This window comes from Saccopteryx leptura, chromosome 9, assembly GCF_036850995.1.
Source record: "Saccopteryx leptura isolate mSacLep1 chromosome 9, mSacLep1_pri_phased_curated, whole genome shotgun sequence".
Lineage (NCBI taxonomy): Eukaryota > Metazoa > Chordata > Mammalia > Chiroptera > Emballonuridae > Saccopteryx > Saccopteryx leptura.
In genome coordinates this window covers 3,002,319-3,030,266 of record NC_089511.1, presented here as the reverse complement: position 1 = coordinate 3,030,266, position 27,948 = coordinate 3,002,319, and the positions used below count along the sequence as shown (strand labels likewise).

Genomic DNA, 27,948 nt, shown 5'->3' with positions numbered 1-27,948 from the left:
AGGGAGTGTCTTGTGTGAGTGCTCAACAAATGTGAGCTAACTGCAGGTGGTTCTAGTTGCCTTGGATTAATCAATACGGGCAAAACATACTTTTAGTAAATTTAATTTGACATTCTTTGAATTGTCGGTACGTCTGTGTGTGGGTAGTGAATGCCGGAAGGGAAGAGGCTGCTTTTTGGTGGTGAAAGGTTGGGAGCCACCTAGGTCCTAGGCCAACGTGGTACTAGTACATTGGAAGGTGACCCGAGCGGCCAAGTGACCTGGCCAAGGCGGCACCACTGTTCAGGGCAGAAGTCTCAACACGGGGTGTTTTGACTCAACCTGATCGATGCCTTTTTTGCTCTACCCCGTTTACAGGCATCATGGCTTGTTAGTGGTTTGGAAAGCATCCCAAATGATCCAGTTCCGCTTTGTCTCAGTTCCTGCCAGTAAACAAAAGAGCGGTCCGCCGGGCCAGCGGGCGGCGCGCGGGCTCGGAAGGGGCGGCAGCTGGGGGGGCGGGGCTCACCGGCCCGGGCCACGCAAGCTTTCTCTTGATTGGTCGGAGCACCGCGGTCATTGCCCAGTCAGGCGTGTCTGCGTCAGCACGTTACCGGGCTGGGCGGTGCCCGCGTAGATTTGAAATGTCTGACGAGTGGCTGGCGGGTGTCGGGCTGTGGTCCGAGGCGATGGGGCCGGACTCGGACCCGGGGCCAGAGCGCACGGGCTGGACGGCCGAGGAGGAGCCCGCGCCCCTGGAGAAAGGTGAGTGCCCGGCCGCCGCCGGCCCAAGGAGCCGCGCCCAGCGGCAGGCCGGTTCCGCCGAGGGCGCCTTCCGGCCGGGGCCGGCTGCGTCCGGCCTTGGCCTGTTCGGGACGGGGCTCGCTGCCCGGGCGTCCTCCCGGCCGCAGCGCTCCGAGCGCGAGGGGCAGGGCAGGCGGTGTCCGGCGTCCGGGCCGTCGGGAACCAGCTCCCGGGCCCCTGCTCCGCCGGCCTCCCTCCCCGGGCGCCGCTTCGGGCTCCCGCTCTGACGTCCCCGCGGCACTGAGGCCCGGCAGAGGGGGAAGACCCGGCGACCTGCCGCCGCCGGGACAGCTGCCAGCGGCCCCACGGGCGGCGGGGCTGGAGGTCCCCTGCGGAACGGGAGCCCTTCCGAGTGGCTTAAGGGCTGTGCTGGCGGAAGGCTCTTGTATTGCTGCGTTCAAGTCCTCAGCGTGGAATGTCGCGCCTTCCCCAGGTGTGCGCGCACAGTGCGGTGGCGTTCGTCAATCCACGCACCGGTGCAGCCGCCCCACCACCTTCCCGCCGCTCTTTCCTGCCCGCGAAGCTGAACTCTAACTCTGTTGTGGACAGAAAAGGGGTTCTATGGGAAGGAACCTCCCAGGGTGACCTGATCATCAGTTCCTAACTGGGCGGGTCATGGTGGGTGACTGTGCCCCAGGCACAGAACTTACTTAGTGGAAGGTTTTTCTTGGCCTTAATCCACACAACCTGTGAAATGCCAAGTCATACCCCTCAAGGGGGTGGGGGCGAGTATTAACCCTCAAAACAGCCCATACTCTTAAACTGTCCTGTAATTCCATTCCCGCCTGGCATCTTCCTTCGGTTTCCTCCTTGAGTCCAAAAGCATGAAAGAAATCGCAGACTGCCGTGCTGAGAAGCACTTTTCTCCCTCTGTTGGGATTTTGCTGCTCCCTGGTATCCTCTGATTGGTGCCAATTTTTGTGACATTCTCTGCAGGCTTGGGCATTCTTACGTCCAAACTGTCCTTGTGGAATCCTCGCTCCCCCTTCCCCTCCTCCAGCCCCTGGCCACCACCTGCTTTCAGCCTCTGTGAGTTTTGACTCAGTGACTCATGTTGGTGAAGTCATACGGTATTTTCCTTTCTGTGAATGGCCCGCTTCAGTTAGCACAGTGTCCTTCAGTTCGGCCATGCTTGTAGCATATTGCAGAATTTCCATCCTTTTTCATGCGGAATACTGTTCCTTTGTACGGAGAGACCACATTCATCCATCCATCGCCGGACACTTGGATTGCTTCCATGTTTTAGCGATTGTGAGTGCTGCTGCTATAACGGGGTGTGCAGATATCTCTTCAAGACCCTGTTTTCAGTTCTTATGGGTAGACACTCAAAGTGGAAACACTGGGTCGGTCATATGGCAGCATTTTAAAGCTTTTAAGGAAGCACTGTTCTGTGGCTGCACCATGTTGCTTGCCCACCAGCAGTGCAGGAGGGTTCCAGTTTCTCCACATCCTTGCCTGCACTTTTTTTCTTGTTGCTGTTTTTGTATTTTTCTGAAGTTGGAAACAGGGGGGCAGTCAGACAGATTCCCGCATGCGCCCAACCAGGATCCACCCGGCATGCCCACCAGGGGGCGATGCTCTGCCCATCTGGGGCGTCGCTCTGTTGCGACCAGAGCCACTCTAGCACCTGAGGCAGAGGCCACAGAGCCATCCCCAGTGCCCGGGCCATCCTTGCTCCAATGGAGCCTTGCCTGTGGGAGGGGAAGAGAGAGACAGAGAGGAAGGAGAGGGGGAGGGGTGGAGAAGCAGATGGGCGCTTCTCCTCTGTGCCCTGGCCGGGAATCAAACTCAGGACTCCTGCACACCAGGCTGACACTCTACCACTGAGCCAACCGGCCAGGGCCTTGTTGCTGTTTTGATAGTAGCCACCTCACGGGTGTGAGGTGGAGGGGTGATTTTTTTTTTTTTTTTTTTGTATTTTTCTGACGCTGGAAACGGGGAGGCAGTCAGACAGATTCCCACATGCGCCTGACCGGGATCCACCCGGCACGCCCACCAGGGGGCGATGCTCTGCCCATCCGGGGCCTCGCTCTGTCGCCTGGGGCAGAGGCCAAAGAGCCATCCCCAGCGCCCGGGCCATCTTTGCTCCAATGGAGCCTCGGCTGCGGGAGGGGAAGAGAGAGACAGAGAGGAAGGAGAGGGGGAGGGGTGGAGAAGCAGATGGGCGCTTCTCCTGTGTGCCCTGGCTGGGAATCGAACCCGGGACTTCCGCACTCCAGGCTGACGCTCTACCACTGAGCCAACCGGCCAGGGCCAAGGGGTGATTTTTTAAAAGACATATGGGATAGGTATTGTTGTGAGTGATTAAGAAATAGTTTACTTAATTCTCTTAATTGAAGTAAGCCTCTTATGTTCATCGTCCCTTTGTAGGTGAGGAAACTGAGGCACAGAGATTGTCACACAGCTAGTCAGGTACCGATGTCCTCTGAGGCTTATGTGCATTGGTGTTTGCAAGCAGGAGCCCCTTGAGTACGCTTTGGTCATCTGGGGGGGCAGGTGGTTCTGGTGGCCTCAAGGGGAGCAAAGAGGTCGAGACAAGGAGGAAATGTAGCAGAGTTGGGGGGAAGACCGTCTCTAATAAGTGTCAGGTCTCCCTGAAACCACTTGGAAACCACAGTGCAGTGTATGCTCTGCCCTCAGCCGTGTTTGTTCCGTAGTTGCTTGTCCATTAAAAACAAGACACAATTACACACACCTGAGACTGGGTGTGATTGGCGTTGTCTCCTCTTTTCCTTCGACACTGTCATTGCAGTTAGTGAGGAGGAAGCTCGTGCTTTGGTGAAGCAAACCTTAAGCACTACTGAGAACCCCCGTCCCCGTCTGTTGAGGGGCAGACCCATATGGGAGGAGTCAAGGTCGGCCTCGGCTCTTTTCAGAGGGAGTATAGGAAACCAGCTCCTTATTGTAAGGCAGCATTCTAGAATAGTTTGGGGCCAGAAACGACGAAGACATTGGACCTGGTGAGTTGCTAGCTATGGCGCGAGGTCTCGCTGTCCTTTGAAGGAAACGCGGTGATATCCCGAGTTCAGCGGCAGTTGCTCCCTCTGCCTCCTGAGAATGCTCAGAAACCCAGGCCTATCTGTGAGAGAGCTCACGTTCTACTGCTCGGTGGGCAGCTTGGATTTGGAGACGTGTTTACGTTTAGTAAAACTGGTTTCTTCTGACGGCGACGGTGGGGGTGGGGAAAGCGAAGCATCCTCCCGAGACCTTGTCTGTATCGTATCGTGTGGGACACTCTGGGCGTGAGGGCGGGAGGTGCCCGTTGATCCCGGGTGCCCGGGGCCGCTGGCCTGCTCACTGTGCTGGTCCTCCCAGGTCTGTTCCAGGACGGAGACTCATGCAGCGACAGCAGCAGTCCCCACAGCCCCGGGTCCCGGCTGCCCAGCTGCCCGCTGCAGGGGAAGACGCACTTCCCGGACATGTTCCAGACAGGCCACCTCCTGTTCTACGAGCGGTTCCGAGCCTACCAAGATTACATTTTAGGTGAGCAGCCTCCCGTCTACCCCTCCCCGCCCTCTCCGTTTCCACACTGGGCTGTCTGATCCCCTCAGACCGCCAGCTGTGGGTTCTGAGCGGGCAGATGTAGACGCCCTTGCTCACCCCCTCTGCCGGGCACAGGCTCAGGTCTCCTTGTGTTCGCTCTGCTTGCAGCCGACTGCAAGGCCTCCGAGGTGCGTGACTTCACCGCCGAGTTCCTGGAGAAGGTCCTCGAGCCGTCTGGGTGGCGGGCGGTCTGGCACACAAGCGTGTTCGACGTGCTGGTGGAGGTAAATTTAATTTTGTCGTTAAGACATTCGTCTCCAGCTGAGAGCACTTTCCTGCAAACGGTTATGGCTAAGCGCTTATTTTTAATTAAAGTTTATGAGCTGACAGAAAACAGCATTTTTTTTTTACATCTAATTGCCAGGGTGTGTGGAGTGTTCCACACATTTAGAGAAATCTGAGGTGGAACTACCAGGGAATTGGGGTGGCTTACGTCCTGTGTGCTCTGACAAGGGGACCTGGATTATGAACCCAGCAAGTGGAGGTGGTATTTGAGACCATTACAGAAACAAAGCACAAGGATTATGAAGTCAGTGGAGTTTCCATTAATTATTTTCACCTTAGTGGCAGTCCATTCAGAAGCTCAAGTCAAATAGGCTTTTTAAAACTAGCCTGTTTTTCTGCCTTAACAAATCTGTAGATTTGCGGTTAATCTTTTGATAATGTGTCCCGTTGCAGAAGGGAAAAAAACAACCTCATTTTTCAACCCACTGGGCCTTTTACATGAAATTTGCATTCTAATTACAGCTGTGAAGTTTTCTCAGTGTTTGTTAACTGGACCAAAAAAATCCGTTAAGCTAAAATGTTAAACCACAGAGTGTAAAGACAGGTCCTTGTCTGGCTCTTGCAGAAAGTCCATCAGAGACTGCAGTGACACGTTCCGGGCAGTGGGGGCAGCCTTTCCTGCGACTTCTCACATTCTGGATTGTGCTACTCTCTTTAGTTGCAGCTCAGGCCTATCAATTAGGTTATGACAGCTGCCGCTCCCCCCCCCCCCTTGGGGCCCCACTCCCCTAAGACCCTGGTCAACAAACCACAGCTCGTAACCCACATGCGGCTCTTTGGCCCCTTGAGTGTGGCTCTTCCACAGAATACCACGTGCAGGCGCTACCTCGATAAGGAATGTACCTACCTATATAGTTTAAGTTTAAAAAATTTGGCTCTCAAAAGAAATTTCAATCGTTGTACTGTTGTTATTTGGCTCTGTTGACTAATGAGTTTGCCGACTGCTGCCGAGGCAGTTCTCCAAAAGCAGTCAGAACCATTGAGTTAAAAGAGAAACATGCCATTCCTGGGCTTAAAACCTCCCATGCATTCATCAAAGGCCTGCCTTTGGCTCTCTGGCTCCTAACTGCTGGAGAGCTCATCAAATCCAGGCTCCTTCCCATGTGCTTCCGTCCTGGTCACCCTGCCCCCGTGCCGCCCCCCCATTTCCTGCTGCTTCCCGCCCCTCTGCCATTGCCTCCCTTTTGTTACTGCAGGAAACCTTTTTGTGTCAGCAGCTGCCATGCTGGTCGGTGCCACAGGCCCTTTGCACCTGCCCTGCTCTTCAGATGGCCACTTCCCTCACCCTTTTCATTACAGCTCCAAGTGACTTCCCCTGACCCCCTGACGCCTGCTAGTTATTCTCTGTCATATACCTGTCATCATCTTGTTGGTTTATTTGTTTCCTTGATTAAATGTCAGCTCCACTTGGGTCAAAGGCCGGCCCGTCTTGTTTAGCCTTTGTGTTAGGGAAGAGGGCTCTCTATTCCCACCTCATGTTTGGGAAAAAAAAAAAACTAGGCTGTCGATAGCGTTGTATATGTGTATCTTAATTTTGGTCTCTGCATGTTAAGTCCCATTATTTTTCAATCTGAGGTGGTGGACGTGGACTTCGCAGCCCTGAAGGCGGTGGTGAGGCTGGCGGCCCCGTACCTCTGCGAGTCTCCCGTGAGCACCTTCACCGTGGAGTGTGTGAGGGAGCTCCTGGACCTGAAGGGCCAGCGCCTGCCCCTGCAGGAGCTGTGGGTGGTGTTCGATGAGTCCGGGGCCTTCGACCGGACGGCGCTTGCCATTGAGCACGTCAGGTAGGTGGCAGGCCTGACCGGGGCGACCCGGAAGCCGGAACCCTGGGGCTCGGCCCGGTAGTTCTGGTCTGCGTGGTACCCAGGTTTAACACTCAGACTGCGGGTTTGGTCCCTGCAGTATTTTAACACATTCAAAGGCAGGGGAATCTTGTTTAAATTTTTTTAAAAAATTAGATTTTTAAAAAGTGTTTTTTAGATTTGCTTGCTTATATATTTTTAAAATATTTTTAAGACTTGATTCATTTTAGGCCCTGGCCGGTTGGCTCAGTGGTAGAGCATCGGCCTGGCGTGCAGGAGTCCCGAGTTCGATTCCCAGCCAGGGCACACAGGGGAAGCGCCCATCTGCTTCTCCACCCCTTCCCCTCTCCTTCCTCTCTGTCTCTCTCTTCCCCTCCCGCAGCCGAGGCTCTATTGGAGCAAAAGATGGCCCAGGCGCTGGGGATGGCTCTATGGCCTCTGCCCCAGGCACTAGAGTGGCTCTGGATGCAGCAGAGCGACGCCCCCTGGTGGGCATGCCGGTCGGGCGCATGCGGGAGTCTGACTGCCTCCCCATTTCCAGCTTCGGAAAAATGAAAAAAAAAAAAAAAAAAAGACTTGATTCATTTTAGAAAGGAGAAAGAGAAAGAAGGGGGAGGAGCAGGAAGTGTTAACTCCCACATGTGCCTTGACCAGGCAAGCTCAGGGTTTCAAATTGTCGACCTCAGCGTTCCAGGTCGATGCTTTATCCACGCTTAGATGTTTATTTTGAGATAATTTCAGACTTGCAGAAAGGTTGGAAAAAGTATGAAGAATTCCTGTGGAGCCTTCACTGGGTGTCCCTGCGTGTTAACAGATGGGTTCCGATTTGGTTTGTGTAGATGGAGAAACCATCTTGGGAGTCTGGAGGCTCAGCCTGTGGTGGACGCGCAGTCAGAGAGGAAGGGAGAGCCGGGGGCCGGGCACCCCGACTGGTTGCCAAGGGGGCAGGACGGACAGGACGAGGGTCGGGTCAGAGGAGGCGGGGCTCCACCGCGCCCGGGCTCCGCAGGCCTGTGTTCGGGTCCCAGCCGCCTCTGGCGCTGCGGTTCCGGCGCAGTGGGAGAGCCCGCGCCCGGGTTCCTAGGTGTGTTACAGTTTTTCTCAGAGAACTCCTCTGGAGATGGCTCCTGATTCAGCAGCTCCTTGGGGTCTTCCGTACGTAAGAGTGTGCGCTAAGGAAGGCGTACCTTGGGCAGTGAAAAGTGGCCGTGGACCCCCCGGAACCGGAGGCCGGATAATGTGCGGCCGTACCGGTAGTGGCGCGGCGCTTTCGAATTCCCAGAGCGCTGTCCCCGGTCTGCGCGTCGTGAGCCGGCCGGCCCCGCCAAGCTGGACGTGGACGCTCTGCGGGGAGGCGGCCGTGGGCCTGCCTCGTTGTCTTGGGGGGACTTCTGACTGTAGGAGGAACACGTGACCCATCGTGCTCAGTGTTAGGCCGGGCAGAAGTCTCGAGAAACGGCTTCTGTCCAGAACCAAAACAGGTCCTTCATGTTTCACTTAAGAAATCTGTCTGTTGAAGTACTTGCAGGTAAAGGGAAACGGATGCAGTTAGGGGGACTGAGCAGAAGGGCGCTGTCTTGCGGTGCGGGAGCCGGCGGGGGTGGGGTGGGGGCGCTGGTGGAGGGACTCGTTCCTGGGGTGGGGGTGGGGGGGCGCTGGTGGAGGGGCTCGTTCCTGGGGTTGGGGGGGGGCACTGGTGGAAGGGCTCGTTCTTGGGGTGGGAGTAGGGGATGCTGGTGGAGGGGCTCGTTCCTGAGGTGGGGGTGGGGGTGGGGGACGCTGGTGGAGGGATTCGTTCCTGGGGTTGGGGGGGGCACTGGTGGAAGGGCTCGTTCCTGGGGTGAGTGGTAACATAACTTGGAGAAGAGCCTGGCTCAGTCTTGTCCTCATTTGGAGGCTCAGGTCTGGCCAGAACCCAGAGAAGGTCAAATTGCAAGGGTTTTCACTGGGTCATGTGTTCATTAAGTGTCCGTGGGCTGGGTCACTGAGGTTGAGGGTGAGGTTTCCCAGGGAGTGGTCAGGGCCAGGTGCAGGACAAACCTTGTGGAGCAGTCACACAGACCCCATGCCATGCAAGGGTGGGTCGCCCAGGACCTGGTCAAAGCTGTCCTGTGCTTGTTCCCTGAGGAAGTAAGTGCCCTTTGAACTGAGGTCTGGAGGGGAGTCCAGGTTAGGGGTTGTGGTAGGTGTGGGGGGAAGCAGGTTCAGGAGCTCAGCGAGCTCAAGGAGATTCGAAGCCAGCGTGGCTGGAGCACAGGAGGGCCGCAGGGCCGGACCGGAGCAAGGTCAACCCCGAGGGATTGTGCCATGTGGGTGATGGGTCAGCTCTGGGTTTTACAAGGTCCCCAGCTGCTGTGTGGGAAAGGAGTGGAGGAGGTGGGATAGGGACACGAGTTAGTTAGGAGGTAGGAGAGGGGACAAGGGGACGTGGAGGAGCCAGGCTGGGGTAACTGGGCAAGTTGGCTGTGGGACTCAGTGGTCCCGGGAGTCCAGGCTCACCCGTGTTGTCCTGGGAGAATAGACCCTGCAGGACGTGCAGATGTGAATGTCAGTGAGTACCCAGCACGGTGCTGGGGGTGGTGACGGTTGGAGATATGAACTGTAGTGGCAGCTAACTGGGAGGAGAAGGGGGACGCACGTGGCAGCCTGAGCCGCTCGTCACTGAGATTTGGCAGAGCTTGTGAACCTGGGAGTTTGCCTGCAGGGGTTCGGGGGCAGATTGTGAGCTTGGGGAGTGTCACCAGGCTCAGGAACTGGGACTTCCTCAGAGAGCCGCAGGACCAGGCAGGTCTCATGGGGTAGAGGCACGCGCAGGTGTCCCGGACGAGGAGAGGGGCAGTGCGGTCTGCAGTGTGACCAGGACGCGGCTTCGCCCTCGTTGCTCCCTCCTTCCCCCACACACCTGACAGCGGTGCCGTCACAGGTGTGCACCGGGTCAGCATGCTCCCGCCCCCAAGCCACCCACACCCTCCCATCTCATCTTGCTGAATCTCACTGCTCTGCAGCCAGCAGCAGAGTAACGGGTCTCACCAGTGGCCGCTGCACCCATCGGTGAAAAAGGGACTTGTAGATGCGTCAGCCTGTCCACACCCGAGTCCACAGCCGTTCCTAACCACGTCCTCAAAAGAGATGCCCTGATGGAGGCCCGTTACACCTCCTTTGAAGGATTCTTTCCCCCAAATCCCCTTTCTGAACCCAGTCTGAAGTCTCGATCTTACGACCCATTTGCTAGAAGGACCAGGAGAGCGTGTTCAACACCCCGTGAGGCTGCAGCCAGTGAACTGCAGTGTGCAGAACGATCAGCTCCAGTGCAAGGGGAGAGGGAGGAGCAGTGCTCAGGGGAGGACTCTGAGCCTGGCGCGGACCCTGACGGGAACATGCCGGCGGTCAGGTGGCGGTGACGGAGGGGCCTGGCAGACATTCGGACAGTAAGGAGTGAAAGCGCTTTTTGGTACACAGACTTACTTTAGATGTGCATACTGAACACTTAGGAATGAGAGGCTGTCTGAGATGTGCTTCAGTGTGCTTCAAACCAACTGTCAGGATGGCGGGGAGGGCAGAGCAGCGAGTGGGGGCGGTGCTCCCCAGCCAGCCGCGACTTGAAGCCGGTGACAGGCGCATGGTGTTCACAGGACTGTTGCTCTCGTACAGTGTGCAAGTTTTCCATAATGAAAACAGTTAAATCACTGGGGAGCTTTCAAAGACATTTGCCTCCTGCACCTCCCACTCTTGAGAGATTTGGATTTGTGGGTCGGGTCCAGGTTAGATTTGGGAGTGGCTTTGTAAGAGTCCCAGGGGAGTCTGAGGGGCAGCCGGGGTTGAGAGCTGGGTTCTGTCATGTCCCGGGATGATCTCATCTGTTGCTCTGATGCCGTCAGTGTGCCAACAACTCCCTGATTTGTGCCTCTAGCCTGCCCCTTCCTCTGAGCTCTGAGCTGGTGTGTTGCCTGCACTATTGACACCGTCCACTTGGAGGTCAAACAGGCATCTCAGCCCAGAGTTGGCAAAAACAACGCTGTTTTTACTCCTGAATTTGTTTCTCTTCCTGTCTTCTCTCCCTCAGCAAAAGGCTGTACGTCCACACACTTGGTGGTCCATAACTGGTTCTGATAAGGAGGTCCCGACAGCCCACACACGCTGTAGAGAAAGTTCCGTGGCTGGTTCAGAAAAGGGCCCGAGTGGCTCGTGACCACCAGGCACAGCACAAGGGCTCATACCCAATATTTTCCACGTAGTTCACAGAATTGTTTTGATTTTCCCTGAGCTCCCGCCCCTCCCAAGGCCTCACGCTTCTGGCCAGGGGTGGGATTTGAACGACACTCATTTCCGTTTTAGGTTTTTCTACCAACACATTTGGAGGAGCTGGGATGAAGAGGAGGAGGATGAGTACGATTACTTCGTCAGATGTGTGGAGCCTCGACTGAGACTGTGAGTGTTTGTTGCCTGGGGACCTTGGAGTAGGAGGTAGAGCTGCCTGTGGTTTAACTTGACCTGTGTGGTGAACACTCACTCCAGGGCCCAGACAGAGCAGTCCGGTCTGGGTACAGTTACCCACTGACAATTATTAAATGAAACTTGGATGTGCAAAGAAACCTACTTATAGTGTTTACAAACTGAGTCTAAAAGCAGATAATTAAAGAATATTTAAATAAATAGCAGCTCAATGTTAACTAAGCTCAATGTAAATCTGAATAAAACTTGAGTTAGTGTGTTAAAAAAAATACAAAAACTTTGTTAAATTCAGAGACAGTTATTTGAAAAGCAGTGAGATTAACTGACTTATAGAAGACTTTACTGCTTTAATTTATTGAAAGAGTACTTCTAAAGATGTATGGCTTTGAACTAAGTTCCTACAGTGAAACAAGCCTCATAGATTTATCTTGGGAGGATTTGTCAGGTTCTTGTCCTCAAATATTATTTGACATATAGATGAAAACAAAATACTAACCATGGCTAGTTGGCTCAGCGGTAGAGCATTGGCCCTGCTATAGAAGTCTGTCCTGGGTTTGATTCCCGGTCAGGGCATACAGGAGAAGCGCCCATCTGCTTCTCCATCCTTCCCCCCTCCTTCCTCTCTGTCTCTCTCTTCCCCTCCCGCAGCCAAGGCTCCATTGGAGCAAAGATGGCCTGGGCGCCGAGGATGGCTCCATGGCCTCTGCCTCAAGTGCTAGAATGGCTCCGGTTGCAATGGAGTGACACCCCGGATGGGTAGGGCATCGTCCCCTGGTGGGCATGCCGGGTGGATCCCAGTCGGGCGCATGCGGGAGTCTGTCTGTCTCCCCACTTCTAATTTCGGAAAAATACAAAAACAAAAGCAACAACAAAGAAATACTAAATAGCTAATAGTAGTGAATCAGAATGTCCAAAGTGTCTAAACTCATTCTTCTAATTTAATCTTATTTTCTTAGGAAAAACCCTTCCATACAAATGTACTCCAAATTCACCATCATTCAACCCAAATAGCTGTTCTGCACTTTGTTAAGTGTGGCCGTTAGCCTTCCACTAGGTGGCGCCCTGGCACCGTTCATTCTTACGGCCTGCTGCAGGAAGGGCTAAATTGGAACTAGCACTCCCCAAACGAGGAAGATTTGTGGAGGCCCCTTCCCCGCGTGAGAGCTGACTGGTGCGCTGCAGCAGGGCAGGGAGCCCTTGCCCTCGGAGCCTGCAGGGTGCAGTCAGCTTCTTTGGCTTAAGTAGTGGTGCTAAGAAAAAGGTCTGGGCAAAGTCTGGGTCAGGGTCCGGCTGGCAGAGGGTCAGGTGCTCTGTGTGGGTGGCCGTGCCTCCAAGCGCCTTTGCAGCCCCTCCCTCGTGTCTTCAGCCAGGGCCGGGATTTCCAGAAGCTCGCGCCAGTTCTGGTTCTGATAGACCAGTTCTAGAGCAGTGGCTGGTTCTGGCACTGGTTCAGAGGTGCGGTGCAGTGTGGGCGAAGGCCAGGTGTGGCCAGGGAATTGGATCCTCACCTGGCACAGCGGGGCCCCAACTTGGAAGCCTTACATTACACGTGTGCGCGGGGACAGGGTGGGCACGCAGCAGAGCTTCGCCGGCGGCCAGGGGCAGGGAGAGCCGGCAGGCGCTGCTCCTGGTCGTGGAGAAGAGGCCGGTCCGTGGCGGGGGGACAGGCGTGCGCTCACAGGCAGGCAGAGCAGGGCGCTCTCCACTGGGGAGATTCCGGGAATTGAGCCTGGTTGTCGTGACGTCACCCCTGTGGGAAACACTCTCCCTGTCTCATCAGAACGCTGCCGCCGGAGGTGGCCTGCCGTTCCCAGACTGCACGTCAGGGCTAGAGCAGACAGGAGCTGATGGCATGGGTGTTGGAAATGCGAAGGGATGTGTTTTAAAACCCGAGTCCTGACCCTTTAAGTCAGGCATCCCTGAACTACGGCCTGCGGGCTGCATGCGGCCCCCTGCCACACTTCCGGAAGGGGCACCTCTTTCATTGGTGGTCAGTGAGAGGTGCACTGTATTTGGCGGCCCTCCAATGGTCTGAGGGACAGTGAACTGGCCCCTTGTATAAAAAGTTTGGGGACCCCTGCCTAAGTTCACGGGCCTGTGTGGCAATCAGCGGTGTGGGCCCCCTTCCGTTTGCAGAGGGGACTCCGGAGCAGCTGGAACGGAGTGTGGATTAACCAAAGCAGACAGAAGCCTTATTGTTCAAGCTTCGCCTAATTCATTTACTTGAACGGCAGAAAAAACAAATTTTTTTTACTCATTTTTAAGCATTGTTTGCTCGCTGTAATTCGATGTACGTTTGTTGGCTCTGTCCCCTCATCTTAGAGCATGACGTCATCGCAGGCGGGGGTCCCCATCCTGCCTGTCATCAGTGTCCCCGGAACTTTAAAGAGCACCTCTCCACTTCAGGGTCCCAGTAGTTGGTCTGGTTGGGGACCTGGGCAGTATTTTTAGAAGCTCCCCGGTGGTTCTCAGCTGCAGCCAAGGCTGGGACTCTGGCCTGTAGCGTCTGTGAGAAAATGGACCTTTAAGAGAGAAACAGCAATGATTTTAAAACTACAGGTAATGACAATAATATTGTACTTTATTTTTTTTAATTTAATTTAAAAAAATTTTTTTATTCACTTTAGAGAGGAGAGAGAGAGAGAGAGAGAGAAAGGAGAGAGAGAGATAGGGGGGAGGAGCAGGAAGCATCAACTCCCATATGTGCCTTGACCAGACAAGCTCAGAGTTTTGAACCAGCAACCTCAGTGTTCCAGGTTGATGCTTTATCCACTGCGCCGCCACAGGTCAGGCCTGTACTTTATATTTGTTCATTTCACATTCCTCAACTAGATTATACATTCATCAGTTACTTGCATCTCAAAATACTTTCTGTTCTGTTTTTGAGAAGGTATATATATTAATAGTAAATTTCAAGTGCCAATAAGGTGATGCAGTACAAGGTTGTTCCCTGTTAATCACTCTAGTTTAGTGATCACAGAATCTGAAAGGCTCATGTCTTTGAAACACTGTAACAATCTTCTGTGTTCTGCGCATTTTGTGCCATGGGACTGGCGGTATGAATTATTTTTCATTGCGGGTCCTATAAACATGGGTGTCTGAAATGTAGCGACGAGGCTGTTTGGGATGTTTCCTGGCCCTTCCCGACCCCCACATTCCCTCTGCCCCCCATTTGTTAGCATCTGATGCTAACACAGGAGAGACTGCCAGTAATTTCTCATTGAATAATGGTGACACATTGTGTAACACAAGCTCTCAGTGTTTGTATAGCACAGACGCTTGGGTGAGGGGAAGCAGCTTCTCGGAGAGAACTCGGTGTGTTAGTGAAGCAGCTCAGCGCGCCCGTGGCTTCCCCTAGCTGTGGAGGGCGGTTCAGGGCTCCCCACCCCGCCCTAACACTCCTCGGGGCTCCTCTCTCCACCCCATATGCCTCAGCCCCCCCCCCCCACTCCCATACTCCCTGCCCCGGGCCTGGGGCCACAGGCCAGGAGCTCGGGCCCTGGCCTTCCGGGAGAGGCGGCCCCCTCCAGCATAGGAACAGGGTTCAACCTGCATGTGGTCCCGCAGGCACTATGACATTCTGGAGGACCGCGTCCCTTCCGGACTGGTGGCCGACTACCGCAGCCTGCTGTCGCAGTGTGAGGAGAGCTACAGGGGCTTCCTCAACCTGCGGAGCAGCCTGTCGGCCTGCGACTCGGACTCGGAGCAGGAGAGCCTGTCCATGGTGGAGGGGCTGAAGCTGTACTCGGAGGTGGAGCAGCTGAAGCGGAAGCTGAAGCTCATCGAGAGCCCCCTGCTGAGGTCGGTGCCCCCTGTCCCCCCCGCTGCGGTCGGTGCCCCCTGTCCCCCCCGCTGCGGTCGGTGCCCCCTGTCCCCCCCGCTGAGGTCGGTTCCCCCTGTCCCCCCCGCTGGGGTCGGTGCCCCCTGTCCCCCCCGCTGGGGTCGGTGCCCCCTGTCCCCCCCGCTGGGGTCGGTGCCTCCTTATTCCCCCCCGCTGAGGTCGGTGCCCCCTGTCCCCCCCTGCTGAGGTCGGTGCCCCCTGTCCCCCCTGCTGAGGTCGGTTCCCCTGTCCCCCCTGCTGGGGTCGGTGCCCCCTGTCCCCCCTGCTGGGGTCGGTGCCCCCTGTCCCCCCCCCGCTGGGGTCGGTGCCCCCTGTCCCCCCCGCTGGGGTCGGTGCCCCCTGTCCCCCCCCCCCGCTGGGGTCGGTGCCCCCTGTCGTCCCCCCGCTGGGGTCGGTGCCCCCTGTCCCCCCCCCGCTGGGGTCGGTGCCCCCTGTCCCCCCCGCTGCGGTCGGTGCCCCCTGTCCCCCCCGCTGGGGTCGGTGCCCCCTGTCCCCCCCGCTGGGGTCGGTGCCCCCTGTCCCCCCTGCTGAGGTCGGTGCCCCCTTGTTCCCCCCGCTGAGGTCAGTGCCCCTGTCCCCCCTGCTGGGGTCGGTGCCCCCTTGCTCCCCCCCGCTGAGGTTGGTGCCCCCTGAGGTCGGCGCCCGGGTTCCCGGAGGAGGTTGTGCGGGCGCTTCTCTGGGCAGCGCGTACCGAGTGATCACGGCTCGGTTTGGTTCCTCAGGTATGTGTTCGGGTATCAGAAGAACTCGAATATTCAAGCCAAGGGCATCCGCCCAAACGGTCAGAAGGTCACCCACGTGGTCTCCCCCGTCATCGTGGTGGGGCTCCTGCAGTCCCTGCTCAGGGACAAGCTTTGTCAGGAGCCTGGTAAGGAAGAGACGGAAGTCCAGGTAAAAGGAGTTTCTTGCTTGGGTGGCTTTCTCCCAACTTTCCTGAATTCGACAAAGTGCTTGCAGGGCCTCCCCGAGCTGGTTCTCGGTGAGCGGGGGTGGTGGCAGCCCTGCCCTGGGCACAGGGCAGCGGCACGGGGTGCTCTGTGTGGGTGACTCCTCTGCAGTGTGGCGTGGAGCCCCTGGGGGAACACTCGGGTTGCAGTACGTTGGTGCTGTCTCCAGTTCCACAGGGACCCGCTGTCTGCTGTCAGTGCCTGCCACGAAGGTGACACCGTGATCATCTGCCCCGGGCACTACGTGGTGCACGGCACCTTCTCCATTGCTGACTCCATTGAGCTGCAAGGTGAGTGTCAAAGGTCACCGAGCTGTTCTCTCGCCCACGGGCTGCAGGACAAGAGCACCGTCCTGGCGCTCCAGGAATGACGGTGGTGTCCACTGCTCGGCGTCACACGTGAGGGGCATCTAAGGCTTACAGGGCACTGACGAGGTGACTGAGCTTGAGGGACGGCCTTTGTGGCACATGTAGGGAAGACAGAAACGATCATGAGGAAGAAGTGTTTTCCAGATTGTAGGTGGTGTATGGAAAGGGAGTCTCGTTTCTAAAATAAAATTATAAAATTATATTCCCAGCAATACATTTAAAAAATATTTTTTTACTTGTTGCTTGCTTTGATTTCATAAATGTGGATGTATCGGCACATTTAAAATTTTTTTTTCAGCTTATTTTTGTGAGAGGTGTAGGTCCAACTTGAAATTGGACCAAAAATCTTAATTTTTTAAATTGATAAGAATAGATACTACATTTGATCTTAGCCAAAAGGTGCAACAGTTATTATCTTAATTTTTTGAAAGCTTGCTGAATGCCACAAATTCTACCCTTCGAGTCTTGACTAGAATGTACAGTTGAGAACACTAGTGCTGAAAGGGTCTGTTGGGAACCTCTTTGCACTTGCAGCCTCCTTGTGCGGGAACGTGACTCCTGCGTTCAGGTGACTGGCGGTCGTTCATCTTGGTCCCGTACGTTTCCATAATGTGTCAAATTTAGATGCACCTGTTCAACTATTTACCAAAAGAGCTTCAAGTTAGCAATAGAGCTTGTAACGCAAAAATCATATATCATTCCGGGCCTCCTGCAGCTGCTCCGAAACTGCTCCGAGTGTGGTCTTTATCTTGTCAGAACGTCTTAATGGAAACGGGGCCGGGCGTTTAATCTCCTGCTGTTTGCCAGTACATCGGCTCACCGCCTCTTTGTTTTATGCGCGCGGTTCTCTCCTCTCCTCCCAAGTTTGATGTATACCGGAGGTGTGTGTATAAATAACACAGCTGCAGGATAAATCACCATGGTGGAAACACTTTGTTTTTTTCCGGCATCATGAAAACACCGTTGATGTTATAGAGTGCACGGTGGGTGAGAGTTCTTCGCAGAGTGGCAAGGAAATGATAACATCATTTCCAGTGTCATAAATAACCACATAGAATTCTGATAGTGCGGTGTGATGATGATGACGTTTACTCACTGCGTTTCTGAGGATCCGCACAGTCGGTGGTCTCAGGCGTGTGAGTCACAAGTAAGATGAGAGCTTCTCTGATGGCTGCTCGGGCCGCAGCGAACTCCTACCAGGCTTACGGGGTACCGTGCACGTGGCAGGGATGGTCTTTCTCGCCTAGAACTTCCAGTCACTTCAATGATGGTTTTATTGTTTTTTTTCCTCTTTATTTTTATTTATTTATTTTTGCATCTTTCTGAAGTTGGAAACAGGGAGGCAGTCAGACTCCCACATGCGCTCGACCGGGATCCACCCGGCATGCCCACCAGGGGGCGATGCTCTGCCCATCTGGGGCGTCGCTCTGCTGCAATCAGAGCCATTCTAGCACCTGAGGCAGAGGCCATAGAGCCATCCCCAACGCCTGGGTCAACTTTGCTCCAATGGAGCCTTGGCTGCAGGAGGAGAAGAGAGAGACAGAGAGGAAGGAGAGGGGGAGGGGTGGAGAAGCAGATGGGTGCTTCTCCTGTGTACCTTGGCCGGGAATCGAACCTGGGACTCCCGCACGCCAGGCCAACACTCTACCACTGAGCCAACCGGCCAGTGCCTATTTATTTATTTTTAAGTTAATTTTAATGGGGTGACATTGATAAATCATGGTACATATGTTCAGGGGATGGTTTTATATTTTAAGCTGCCAAGAATACATTAACTTGTTTATGTCATAATCTCAGTTTTTTCTCTGTGGCATTTAAAAAAGTTTTTTTTTAATTTCTCTGATGATTAAGAAAAAACAGTTATTGTGGAAAATGTGCCAAGTAAATACCTGAATGAGAAAAAAAAAGAAATTGCTCGAAATGCAGTCACCCAAGGTCACCACTGAGGCGCTGCATGTAAGGCCATAGACTCACTAGTGCCCCCGGAGGCTGGTGTCTGTGTGTGTGTTGTGGTGTGTGTGTGGTGTGTGTGTGTGTGTGTGTGTGTTAGCCTGCACTCACTAGCTCCCCAGGAGGCTGGTCTGTGCTCTCCAGGGTGGATGAATCCAGTGTTCTGCCCGTTTGTTGAATGGCTCAAGTAAAAGCTCATCTTCACACAGAGAGCAGGAAGTGGTGTTTCTTACAGCCTTGTCTGTGTGGTTCCCTGTGACGGTGAACGTCAGGTGGGTTCTCTGGTTTCCTGATGCTCCCCTGTTCTGTGAGGCCACTCAGGCCGGACGGCGTGCTTAGCTTGATTAAGATTTGTAGTGATCCAATGCTTTTTATTGTAGCAAGATAGACCTATTTTTCCAGTAGCTTTTTAAAGTGCTATAAGTCATTCTGTTTAATATTAAAGTCAGTCTTGGAACATGCTTAGGCATTCTGAAACCTAATTTATATTAAAATAATAGAACCTTAGAGTTGGAAAAACAGCTTATAAGTGTTAAATGCTTTAAAGCCCTCTGACCCAATGGTGGGTACCTAGTATTAGTTTTGGGTTTTTTTTGAACTATCAGATTTGTAAGTGAATTTAGTGCAGAGCTGGTTTGAGGTGGTTATGGGGTGGTATTCCTGATACGGGGGCACATTGAGGAGTTACAAATAAAAGTTGTAAACTCTGGTTTAAACTGAACAAGATGTGGGGAGAGAATTAGACTCTATAGGCAACTGTGTTGACTGGTCTCAGCTCCTGTGACGGGTTCTTGGAGATCGGCTGTGGCGGGTTCTGTGCTTGGACATTTGCCCACAGCTGTTTTAAGTGGTCTTGCTCCCTTTCTTAGGATATGGGCTCCCCGATGACATCGTCATAGAGAAGAGGGGCAAGGGAGACAGCTTCGTGGACTGCACGGGTGCGGACATTAAAATCTCAAGCATCAAATTTGTTCAGCATGGTGCCGTGGAAGGGATCTTAAGTAAGTATCTGAGTGCTGCTGGTATGTTATTTGTTCTTGGCTTTGAAGGAATCTGTACTTTCCCTGGAAGATACAATTTAATAAAGCACCGCTCTGCGGAATACAGGAGGCTGATTCATTATTTGGGTGCATGGCATGATGACTTAGGAAGCCTATTCCAAAGTGAAATAGAGTTCAGTCTATCCTTGAAAGTTGGTTAGTTAATTCTTGGTTTCTATGTGATCCATTTTTCTTTTTAAAACATTCCAAGATTGTGTTGTGTTTTTTGTATTCAGTTTAGCCCTGGATGCACACCAGCCATATTTTGCATTTCCGAGGTATAGTCATTCTTCTTTTAAAGCATGCTGCTTTCAGATTTTAGACAGTAACTAAAAGCAGTCATCATTCTATACATTTTACACGAGTAATCGCAGTAACAGAGTTTGGGTGGTAGCTGCTGGGAAACAGACCATAGAGCCCGCGCTAGGCTGCTCCCGCCTGGGACGAGGCCGCTAGCGCCTGTGACTGCGTCTTCCTCAGTCATCCACCGCGGCCGGACCACCTTGGAGAGCTGTGTGTTGCAGTGCGAGACGACCGGCGTCACCGTGAGGACCTCTGCGGAGTTTCTGATGCAGACCTCGGACTTGTACGGAGCCAAGGTGTGTCCTCTCCCACCTGTGGGCGCAGTTCAGGCTGAAGTTCTAAGGCAGTCAGTGCTATGTGGGGCCAGGCCCTCCCGTCCTCTCTCTTCAAAGGGGACGAGACATACAGAGGCGGCCAGCCCTGGTGTGGACGGCTCCCCTAACTTACCGCTTTCAAAACAGGTCAAGAGGAGAAATAATAAACCTTACACTTCCTCTGACAACTTAGGGACTTAGACCCTTGACGTTGAACTTGAGACCTGATTCTTAGCAACTGGAGCTCAGTTGCTTTTTCTTTTTTTTGTGTGTGTGTGTGTGACAGACAGGAAGGGAGAGAGATGCGAAGCATCAATTTTTCGTTGTGGTACCTTAGTTGTTCATTGATTGCATTCTCATATGTGCTTAACCAGGGGGCTCCAGCAGAGCGAGTAACCCCTTACTCAAGCCGGCGACCTTGGGCTTCAAGCCAGTGACCTTTGGGTTCAAGCCAGCGACTATGGGGTCATGTCTATGATCCCATGCGAGCAACCCCGTGTTCAAACTGGAAGAGCCTGCAACCCCGTGTTCAAACTGGAAGCCAGCAACCTCGGTGTTTCGAACCTGGGTCCTTAGCATTCCAGTCTGTTGCCCTATTCACTGTGCCACCGCTGGGTCAGGCTGTTTTCTGAGAATTTTTATAATGAATGTGTGTTGATTTTTGTCAAGGGTTTATTCTGCATTATTGGATAGGGTCACATGGTATTAATTGATGGATAGAATCATAAAACAGATTAGTCCAGAATGAAAGAGGTATGGTAATGAAGTGTGTGTGCGTGCGTGTGGTTTCTGAAAGTAGTGAATGATGCAGTTTGCTGGAAACAGAGCAGAAAGCAGCGTTTCACTAGAAACACCTAGTAAGATTTTCTGTGAGACACTGCCCATTTGCTGTGTCACAGTCTAAGAAGTGGTTTCAATAAACCTCTGAGAGTCCTGCCTCTTAAAACCAGCTGTGTGACCTCCGACTGTGCTTTGTAGGGTGCCGGCATAGAGATCTACCCTGGGAGTACGTGCACGCTGCGTGACAGTGGGATCCATCACTGCAAGGAAGGCATCCTCATCAAGGTCAGCCTCCTTCCCGCGGCCAGGCGCCTCGTGGCCAGGCCTGTGCTCTGTTAGGTCCTGTGCTGGTCTGCCGTTTCCGGGTGGGGGGGTGTAACCAGTGCGTAGACTTTAGTACACGAATGGCCGGTGAGTGAAGGCCTCCTGTGGAGGCGCTGTGCTGCGTGGGGGCCCACTGAGGCCACTCAGCTGCCGCCATGCGGTAATGCGCTCAGCTCTCTGCTTTATTTTGAGAACAGCCCGGAAAAAGTGCGGTGGTTTAAGATTGGCAGGTCGAATGTGACAGTCGTTTAAAACATTTGTTTCAATGTCACAGGACTTCTTAGATGAGCACTATGACATCCCCAAAATATCCATGGTGAATAACGTCATCCACAATAACGAAGGCTACGGCGTCGTCTTGGTGAAGCCGACGATTTTCTCTGACCTGCAGGAGGACGCCCGAGACGCAGCTGAAGGTGTGTTTAGTGGTTTCTTGATGCAAACTCTGATTAAGGGTCTGAGTCTTCCTTCCCCCATGAGAAAACAGCGTGTGCCCAGCACGGATACGCCTCGAGCTGTGCCCTGATAGAGTCTCAGGGTGGAAGAAGCTTCCAGGGCGGGCTCCGCAGCTGCTCATGCAGAGCCCTGACGAGGGACGCCTGCGATCCCGCAATGCCCTTCTCTGCACTCGGCTCCCATAGTGCAGAGTTGGGGTGGTCGCACGCGAGCCACACGGCCCCTGTTGGCGTCTGTTAACAGTGGAGGCAGAGAGAGGCGTGTGCCAGGCGGCAGGCTGTGTTTCCTGGAAGGGCTTGTGGAGTCGGCCTCTGTTCTCCTCGGGTTAAATGCCGCCTGCCAACTGTCCTTGGCAGCCACGCTGAGCTGACCCCGTGGGAGAGGGTTAGATTCCAGGCCACGCCCAGGTCCCTGTGGAATCGCAGTGGTAGAGAAGGTTAAGCTTTGGCATGGGGCAGAGCTCTCCTCCCTTTAGATCTCTGCGAGTTCTTGTTATTCTCATTCTGTAGGTGGGAACGCAGCTGGACTTGGCTTAGGGTCTCAGGAGGGCTCACTTGGCTGTCAGCTGGGCAGGGCTCTTCCCTGAGAGTTCTGGGGGCACGATTTCCTTCTGAGCCCCTTCAGGTGGCTGGCTGAAGCTACTTCCTTGAGGGTGTAGGACTGCAGCCTGCATTCACTTGCGGGCTGTTGGCTGGGGTCACTTTCAGCCCCAGAGGCCAATCTCGGGTCCCTGCCACACGTGCTGCACCTCAGCACCCGGGAACCTACCTCGAGGTTAAGCTCTCTGCTGCGACTCTGCCTGCTTGTCCTTTCTTCCTCTAGTTGAGACACCCTGCTGCTAACGGGCGTGTGCAGTTAGGTTATGCACACTCGAAGCATCGTCTCAAGGCCCACTGAGTAGTACCTGGACCACACCTGCAAAGCCCCTTTGCTGCTGCCTTGTAACAGAGCAGCACAGAGCCGGCATTGTGGAGCCGTCTGGCCCGCACACAGGGCTGCGCAGTGGACACAAGAGTCTGTGCGGGAAGGAGCATCTAGAATAGGAAAGGCGTTCAAAATTGGCGATCCCGTGTGAGGCTCAGGGGGCCTTGTCTGAGGAGTCAGACCACCACCCCTTGCAGCAGAGTATCATCTCTGTGAGGTGCAGCAGGAATCCTTGGCAGGAATTTCTTTTCTTTTTTTTTTTTTTGTATTTTTCTGAAGCTAGAAACCGGGAGAGACAGTCAGACAGACTCCCACATGCACCTGGCACGCCCATCAGGGGGCGATGCTCTGCCCACCAGGGGGCGATGCTCTGCCCCTCCGGGGCATCGCTCTGCCGCGACCAGAGCCACTCTAGCGCCTGGGGCAGAGGCCAAGGAACCATCCCCAGCAGCCGGGCCATCTTTGCTCCAATGGAGCCTCACTGCGGGATGGGAAGAGAGAGACAGAGAGGAAGGAGAGGGGGAGGGTTGGAGAAGCAGATGGGCGCTTCTCTTGTGTGCCCTGGCTGGGAATCGAACCCGGGACTTCTACACGCCAGGCCAACGCTCTACCACTGAGCCAACCGGCCAGGGCCTTGGCAGGAATATCTTGAAAGCTCTAACCGGAGGAGATGCATGTGTTAGTTAGGCTCGTTTGCATACTTAACTTTGTTTGTTTCTCCAGAAAATAACGCACTGAAAACCCAGACAAGTGGAGAGGCAGAGGCCGTGGAGAGAGGGGACCTGGAGGAGCTGATTGCGTGCGCAAACGGGAGGGTGGGTCTTGCGCAGCCTGACGGCCCGGAGCAGGGCGAAGGCGACAGTGAGATCGTCAGCGAGCTGCTGGCTGCCTCCACGCAGAAAGGGCAGCTGCGGAGGAAGAGGCTGAGCGAGCTGGGGATTGTGCAGGCGGGTGACAGCCTGATGTCACAGGAGATGTTCGTGTCGATCGTGGGCAACCAGTTCAAGTGGAACGGGAAGGGCAGCTTTGGCACATTTCTGTTCTGACCGTGATGATGTCAGTAGACAAAAACGAGCGGGAGCCGCGCATGCTGCCCTGAGTCCCTGCTGCACCATAGCGCTTCCTGTCTGAACTTTACCCTTGACCTGGGCCCTGGGGTCAGAGTGGAAAGTGGACTGCCATCTGCAGGAGCACATAGAACTCCCGCTCTTTATGAAAAGGTGATGCAGTTGTACAAAATAGAAAACACTCGGCGTTTCTCACTTGGAAGATCTTGCCTAGTTCTCTGATGTGAGCTGCTTAGTCGCTGCCCAGGGTAGACACGTTACACTTCAGAGAGGTGGGAGAGGTCGGGCCGCTGGACGAGGGCACAGGTGCAGCGGGTGTCTGGGCACAGCCCTCTGTCGTGCCCCCTGACCCCGGCGGCAGCGAGTCTGAGGTCCAGGCTGCATTTGCGTAACACGGTTCTCCAAAGGAAGGCTTATGTGGCCCGGGCGTCACCTGCCTCATCAGGCTCTTGCAAAGAAACTGTGGGCTATGTGTTTATGTTGACATGTGTCATGGGAACAGGAGGTGGCGTGGCAGATTTGCAACAGAAAATGAAACGTGTTATTCCTAGCCAGTGTGTTGGCAGAGCACTGACCCAGCTTTTAAAAATATTTATATTGAAAGAAATTATATGACATTAATATGCTTACTGATTAAAATTATATTGATGAAATAAGTCGAATTTTGTCCTGTTTTTCCAAATGCATCACGGGCGAGGGCCGGGCGGCACCGTGAGCCTCTGGAGTTCCCGCGACGGTTTGGTGGCGCTTTTGGGTTTCAGAAAGGGTATTCAGTTTTCTCCACGGTGTGCTTGCTGTTTTCTTAAATAAATAAATCTTTTCCGATGCTACTAAGTGTGGCAGGATTCATGGTCGACTTCTGTTTGAACATCCAGGGGCATTTCTCTGTTCTTTTAAAACCCTGTTGCAAAAGTAACATGAATTAATTCTGCACCAACACAAGCCAAATGCTGACTTAAAAACCATTTATTCAACTTAATAAAATCAAATTGGCTTTCCATTTGAATTTCCACTTTATTATCTTGGAGTTTAGTTTTTGCATATTGTCTTATAACCTGCAGTGTCAAGAAAATGACAAGTAGCTAGGTAAGTCAAGTGAGTACCTTCTCTGTTCCTTTTTATAGCTTGATTTTTCCCCCTCAGATTTCATTTCGGTCTTAGTTTAAATCTAAGCTGTTAAGTTTTATTCGTGTGATCTGTTGTTGACGTGACGTGGAGAACATTTCTGCCTCAGTTGTGAAGCGTCGGGCGTCCCAGAGGACTCCGTGTGGGGAGCAGAGCGAGAACCCGGGGGGCCGTGGATTTGACGTTTGTGGCAGTAAATGGGCCGTCCCCTCTGTGGGTTTGTTGCCATGTCCTGTCCTTCGTGCGGCTGTGAATTTACGGCTGTTAGCAAGCTTCTGTATCTTGCCTGGAGTACTTGGTTGCAGACTTGTGAACGGCCTCCCTTGGTTTCTCATTCTGTTACCGTGCCACAGACACGTCCACGGGCGTGTTTTGATCTGGGGAGAGGCGGTGTGATCTCGCGTGTCTGTGCCCGTTTCTAGAGCTTGCTGTGGAAGGGTGGTGACGTGTCCAGTCCTGAGATGTGCTCTCGAGGGAGGTTGAAGAACCTGAACAGATAAAACTCGGATGGGCCCCTTAGGGTTCCTTATGCACTACTCATAAAATCGAGGGGCTGTCTTCAAAGCAAATCTGAGGCTACAAAATATCCTCTCGTTTCTGTGAGCAGTATAATTCAGTTTGCTCTTAATTTCGGTTCCTGTTAGGAAAAGGATTTCACAGGCTTCTACGGAAATGAAGATAGGAGAAAACTGGTGATTAGGCCGGGGTGCAAATTTTATACATAACACTTAACTTGACAATGTTTTCTTTTATGCTGCCTTGTTTTGGATTGAGGGTTTAAAAACTTGTCATTAGGTCCTGGCCAGTTGGCTCAGTGGTAGAGCATCATCCCAGCCTGTGGATGTCCTGGGTTCGATTTCCGGTCAGGGCACATAGAAGAAGCACCCATCTGCTTTCCACCCCTCCCCCTTCTCTCCCTATTTCTCTCCTCCTCTCCTGCAGCCAAGGCTTGAATAGTTTGAGCTGAGGATGTCTCCATGGCCTCTGCCTCGGGTGCTAGGAAGAACTGGGTTGTTGAGCAACGGGGCAACACCCCAGATGGGCAGATTATCGCCCCCTAGGGGGCTTGCTGGGTGGATCCTGGTCGGGGCGAATGCGGGAGTCTGTCTCTGCCTCCCCTCTTCTTACTGAATTAAAACAAAACAAAACAAAACAAAGAAAACTTGTCGTTTGGCTCTCTTGGCTACTGACCGCCCCCCGCTGTCAGGTGGCTCTTCTCCACGCTGGCGTCAGCATGTCGTCCTGAATCTCTGCGGTGTCCGCACGTCTGTCCGCACAGACTTCCTTTACTTCAGGCCCTTCCTCCTCTCTCGCCCTCCTTCCACTAGCACCTATCCCTCTGGCAACTGGTGCTTTATTCGCTTTTCAACCTTTTTTCTCCTCTTTCATTGTGGGTAGCTTCCATTGCTGCGTCCGCAAGTTGGCCAAGCTCTTCTGTGTGGCTTACGCTGCTGTTAACCTCATCCAGGGTTGTTTTCATGCCTGATAATAGTTCTTAGCCCAGGATGGGTTTTTCAGGATGCAGTGGGGAGACTTTTGAATATCTTTCTCTCTTCATCATGACTATATTTTTACTTTCTTGAACATATAAAACGTATTTATTGATATTTTCAGAGAGAGAGACAAAAACACGGATCTGTTGTTCCACTTATTCATGCATTCATTGGTTGATTCTTGTGTGTGTCCTGAGCGGGGATCGAACCCACAACCTTGGCTTATCAGGACAATGCTTTAACCAACTGAGCTACCTGGCCGGGGCTAGAACATATTTATGATGACTGTGTTAGTATCTTCAGTGGCTAGCTTTATCATCTCTGTTTCTCCTAGTTCTGTTTCTGTGGATGTTTTTCTCTTGGTTACGGTGTCTCCTGTCTCTTTGCTGCCTTATTTCTGACTGGACGGTGGCTATTGTGAGTTTTATGTAATTGCTGTAATTTGTTTTATTCCTTTAAGTAGCGTTGGCATTTTTTTTTTCTTCTGTAGTGCAGTTATTTGGCATTTGTTGGATCCTTTTGAGATTTGCTTTTAGGTTTTGTCTGTCCCGGTCAAGGGCAGCTTTTAGTTTGGGGCTCATTTGCTACCCCGCCCCCTTTCTTTAAGAATTCTGTCTGGTGGCTCCTGTGCTGTGAAGTTCTTTTACCTTTGGCTGTGGGAGTGGGATTCCTCTGCCTCTCCCCCACCCCCAGCCTTGGGAGGTTTCTTCTCACACACACAGGGGTTGGGACTCCGCCAGTACCCAGGGGTCCACGGCAGGTGTCCGAGGTGCTCTGCCTGCATCTGTCTCCTCCGGTAAATCTGATGCTTGTTACTCAATCTTGACTGAACAGGGCCATCGAGCCCCCCTGGTTGGAACCGTGTCCAAAGGACGCGGGGGCCTCCGTGTCGGCAGCGCAGGTCGACTCCGCGAGTTGCTCTGGCTTCTTCCCGTTGACAGCTTTCCCTTTCCCGGAATGGTTGGTGCTGGCCCATAAGAAACATTCATTTTGCAACATTTAAGTAAAAGGAAGTGAGGTCAAGGCTGGCTGGCACATAAAACCCTCCTTTTACTCAGAAGCACGCGTGAGCTCATCAGGCGTGTTCGCTCGGGGCCTCAGCCGGGACCGCTGGCCAGGTGGGTGGATGGCGTTCTCACCGAGATGTTGGAAAGAATCTTGGTGCACGTTGCTCTTTAAAGGCCATTTTGAGTGAAATCGGACCGATTCAGCAAGCAATTAACAACTGATGAGACTCTCCGCGTCATTTTCACAGGCAGCGTCGGCCGCTACCGCGAGAACGGTCTGACGGAACCCGCGTTCTGAGTCCCGCGGGGCCCCGCGACCCGGGCTGCTCTCTGGGTGGCGGCAGGGGGGCACTTCCCCTGGAGGCCGTGGGCGGCTTACGTGCCGCATTACCTCCGCTCTCTGGGGAGCTCTCCAGAGGTGTCTGCACGCCCGCCTTGGGGCGATGTGGCGTCTGGCACGCTAACAGAGCGCGTGCCTCTTCCTCGGGCCGACGCAGCACGTGAGCAGGCAGCGCGAGACCTTCCAAAGTACCGCGAGGCTTACAGCGCGAGACCTTCCAAAGTACCGCGAGGCTTACAGCGCGAGACCTTCCAAAGTACCTCGAGGCTTACAGCGCGAGACCTTCCAAAGTACCGCGAGGCTTACAGCGCGAGACCTTCCAAAGTACCGCGAGGCTTACAGCGCGAGACCTTCCAAAGTACCGCGAGGCTTACAGCGCTAGAAACCGTCTCATTCCCAGTCAGGGCCTCGAAAACGCCATTTCAAGTCTGGTCATTGGTGAAATGCTCACTGTCACCGGAGAATTATTTCTGACCCGGTCTTCATGTCCAATGTTTGCTAGTGAGACCAGTCCCCACCCGGGCCGGAGGAAGTGGACGTTTGGCTCTCCAGCACGGCGCTGGTATTGTCAAGCCAGGTCCCTGTGATTCTGTGTCATCTAGATGTCGTCCGTTCATTTGAATAGCAAAGTTCCCGTTTTAATCGGTGTGAAACACATATGTCTGGACCGTGGTTGACCGTTCGGCCACTGACAGGAGAGTGTCTGCTCAGCTCCAGGACACTAGCCACTGGACTTTCTGCAGCGCTGTGCTGTGTGTGTGTGTGTGGGGGGGGGGGGCGGTCCCCTGACAGCTTTTCTGGGGG

At 53.7% G+C, this 27,948-nt stretch overlaps 1 protein-coding gene across 1 annotated transcript; it reads left to right on the top strand.

Annotated features, from left to right (window-relative positions):
• Positions 1-618: 618 nt before the first annotated feature.
• On the top strand, positions 619-23,806 carry SHCBP1 (SHC binding and spindle associated 1). Its single transcript, XM_066349627.1, has 13 exons — positions 619-744; positions 4,099-4,266; positions 4,435-4,550; positions 6,187-6,395; positions 10,749-10,841; positions 14,433-14,666; positions 15,429-15,597; positions 15,823-15,943; positions 18,841-18,972; positions 19,492-19,610; positions 20,607-20,693; positions 21,007-21,148; positions 22,836-23,806. Exons 1-13 carry the CDS (start codon positions 624-626, stop codon positions 23,156-23,158), a joined length of 2,034 nt encoding a protein of 677 aa, XP_066205724.1. The 5' UTR covers positions 619-623; the 3' UTR covers positions 23,159-23,806.
• Positions 23,807-27,948: the final 4,142 nt, after the last annotated feature.

Bases quoted from the DNA above. Each gene is read 5' to 3' on its own strand.
- SHCBP1 (XM_066349627.1), top strand. From the start codon at position 624: ATGTCTGACGAGTGGCTGGCGGGTGTCGGGCTGTGGTCCGAGGCGATG. The intron at 4,551-6,186 runs GTAAATTTAATT...TTTCAATCTGAG, and splicing joins TGTTCGACGTGCTGGTGGAG to GTGGTGGACGTGGACTTCGC. The intron at 14,667-15,428 runs GTCGGTGCCCCC...TTGGTTCCTCAG, and splicing joins ATCGAGAGCCCCCTGCTGAG to GTATGTGTTCGGGTATCAGA.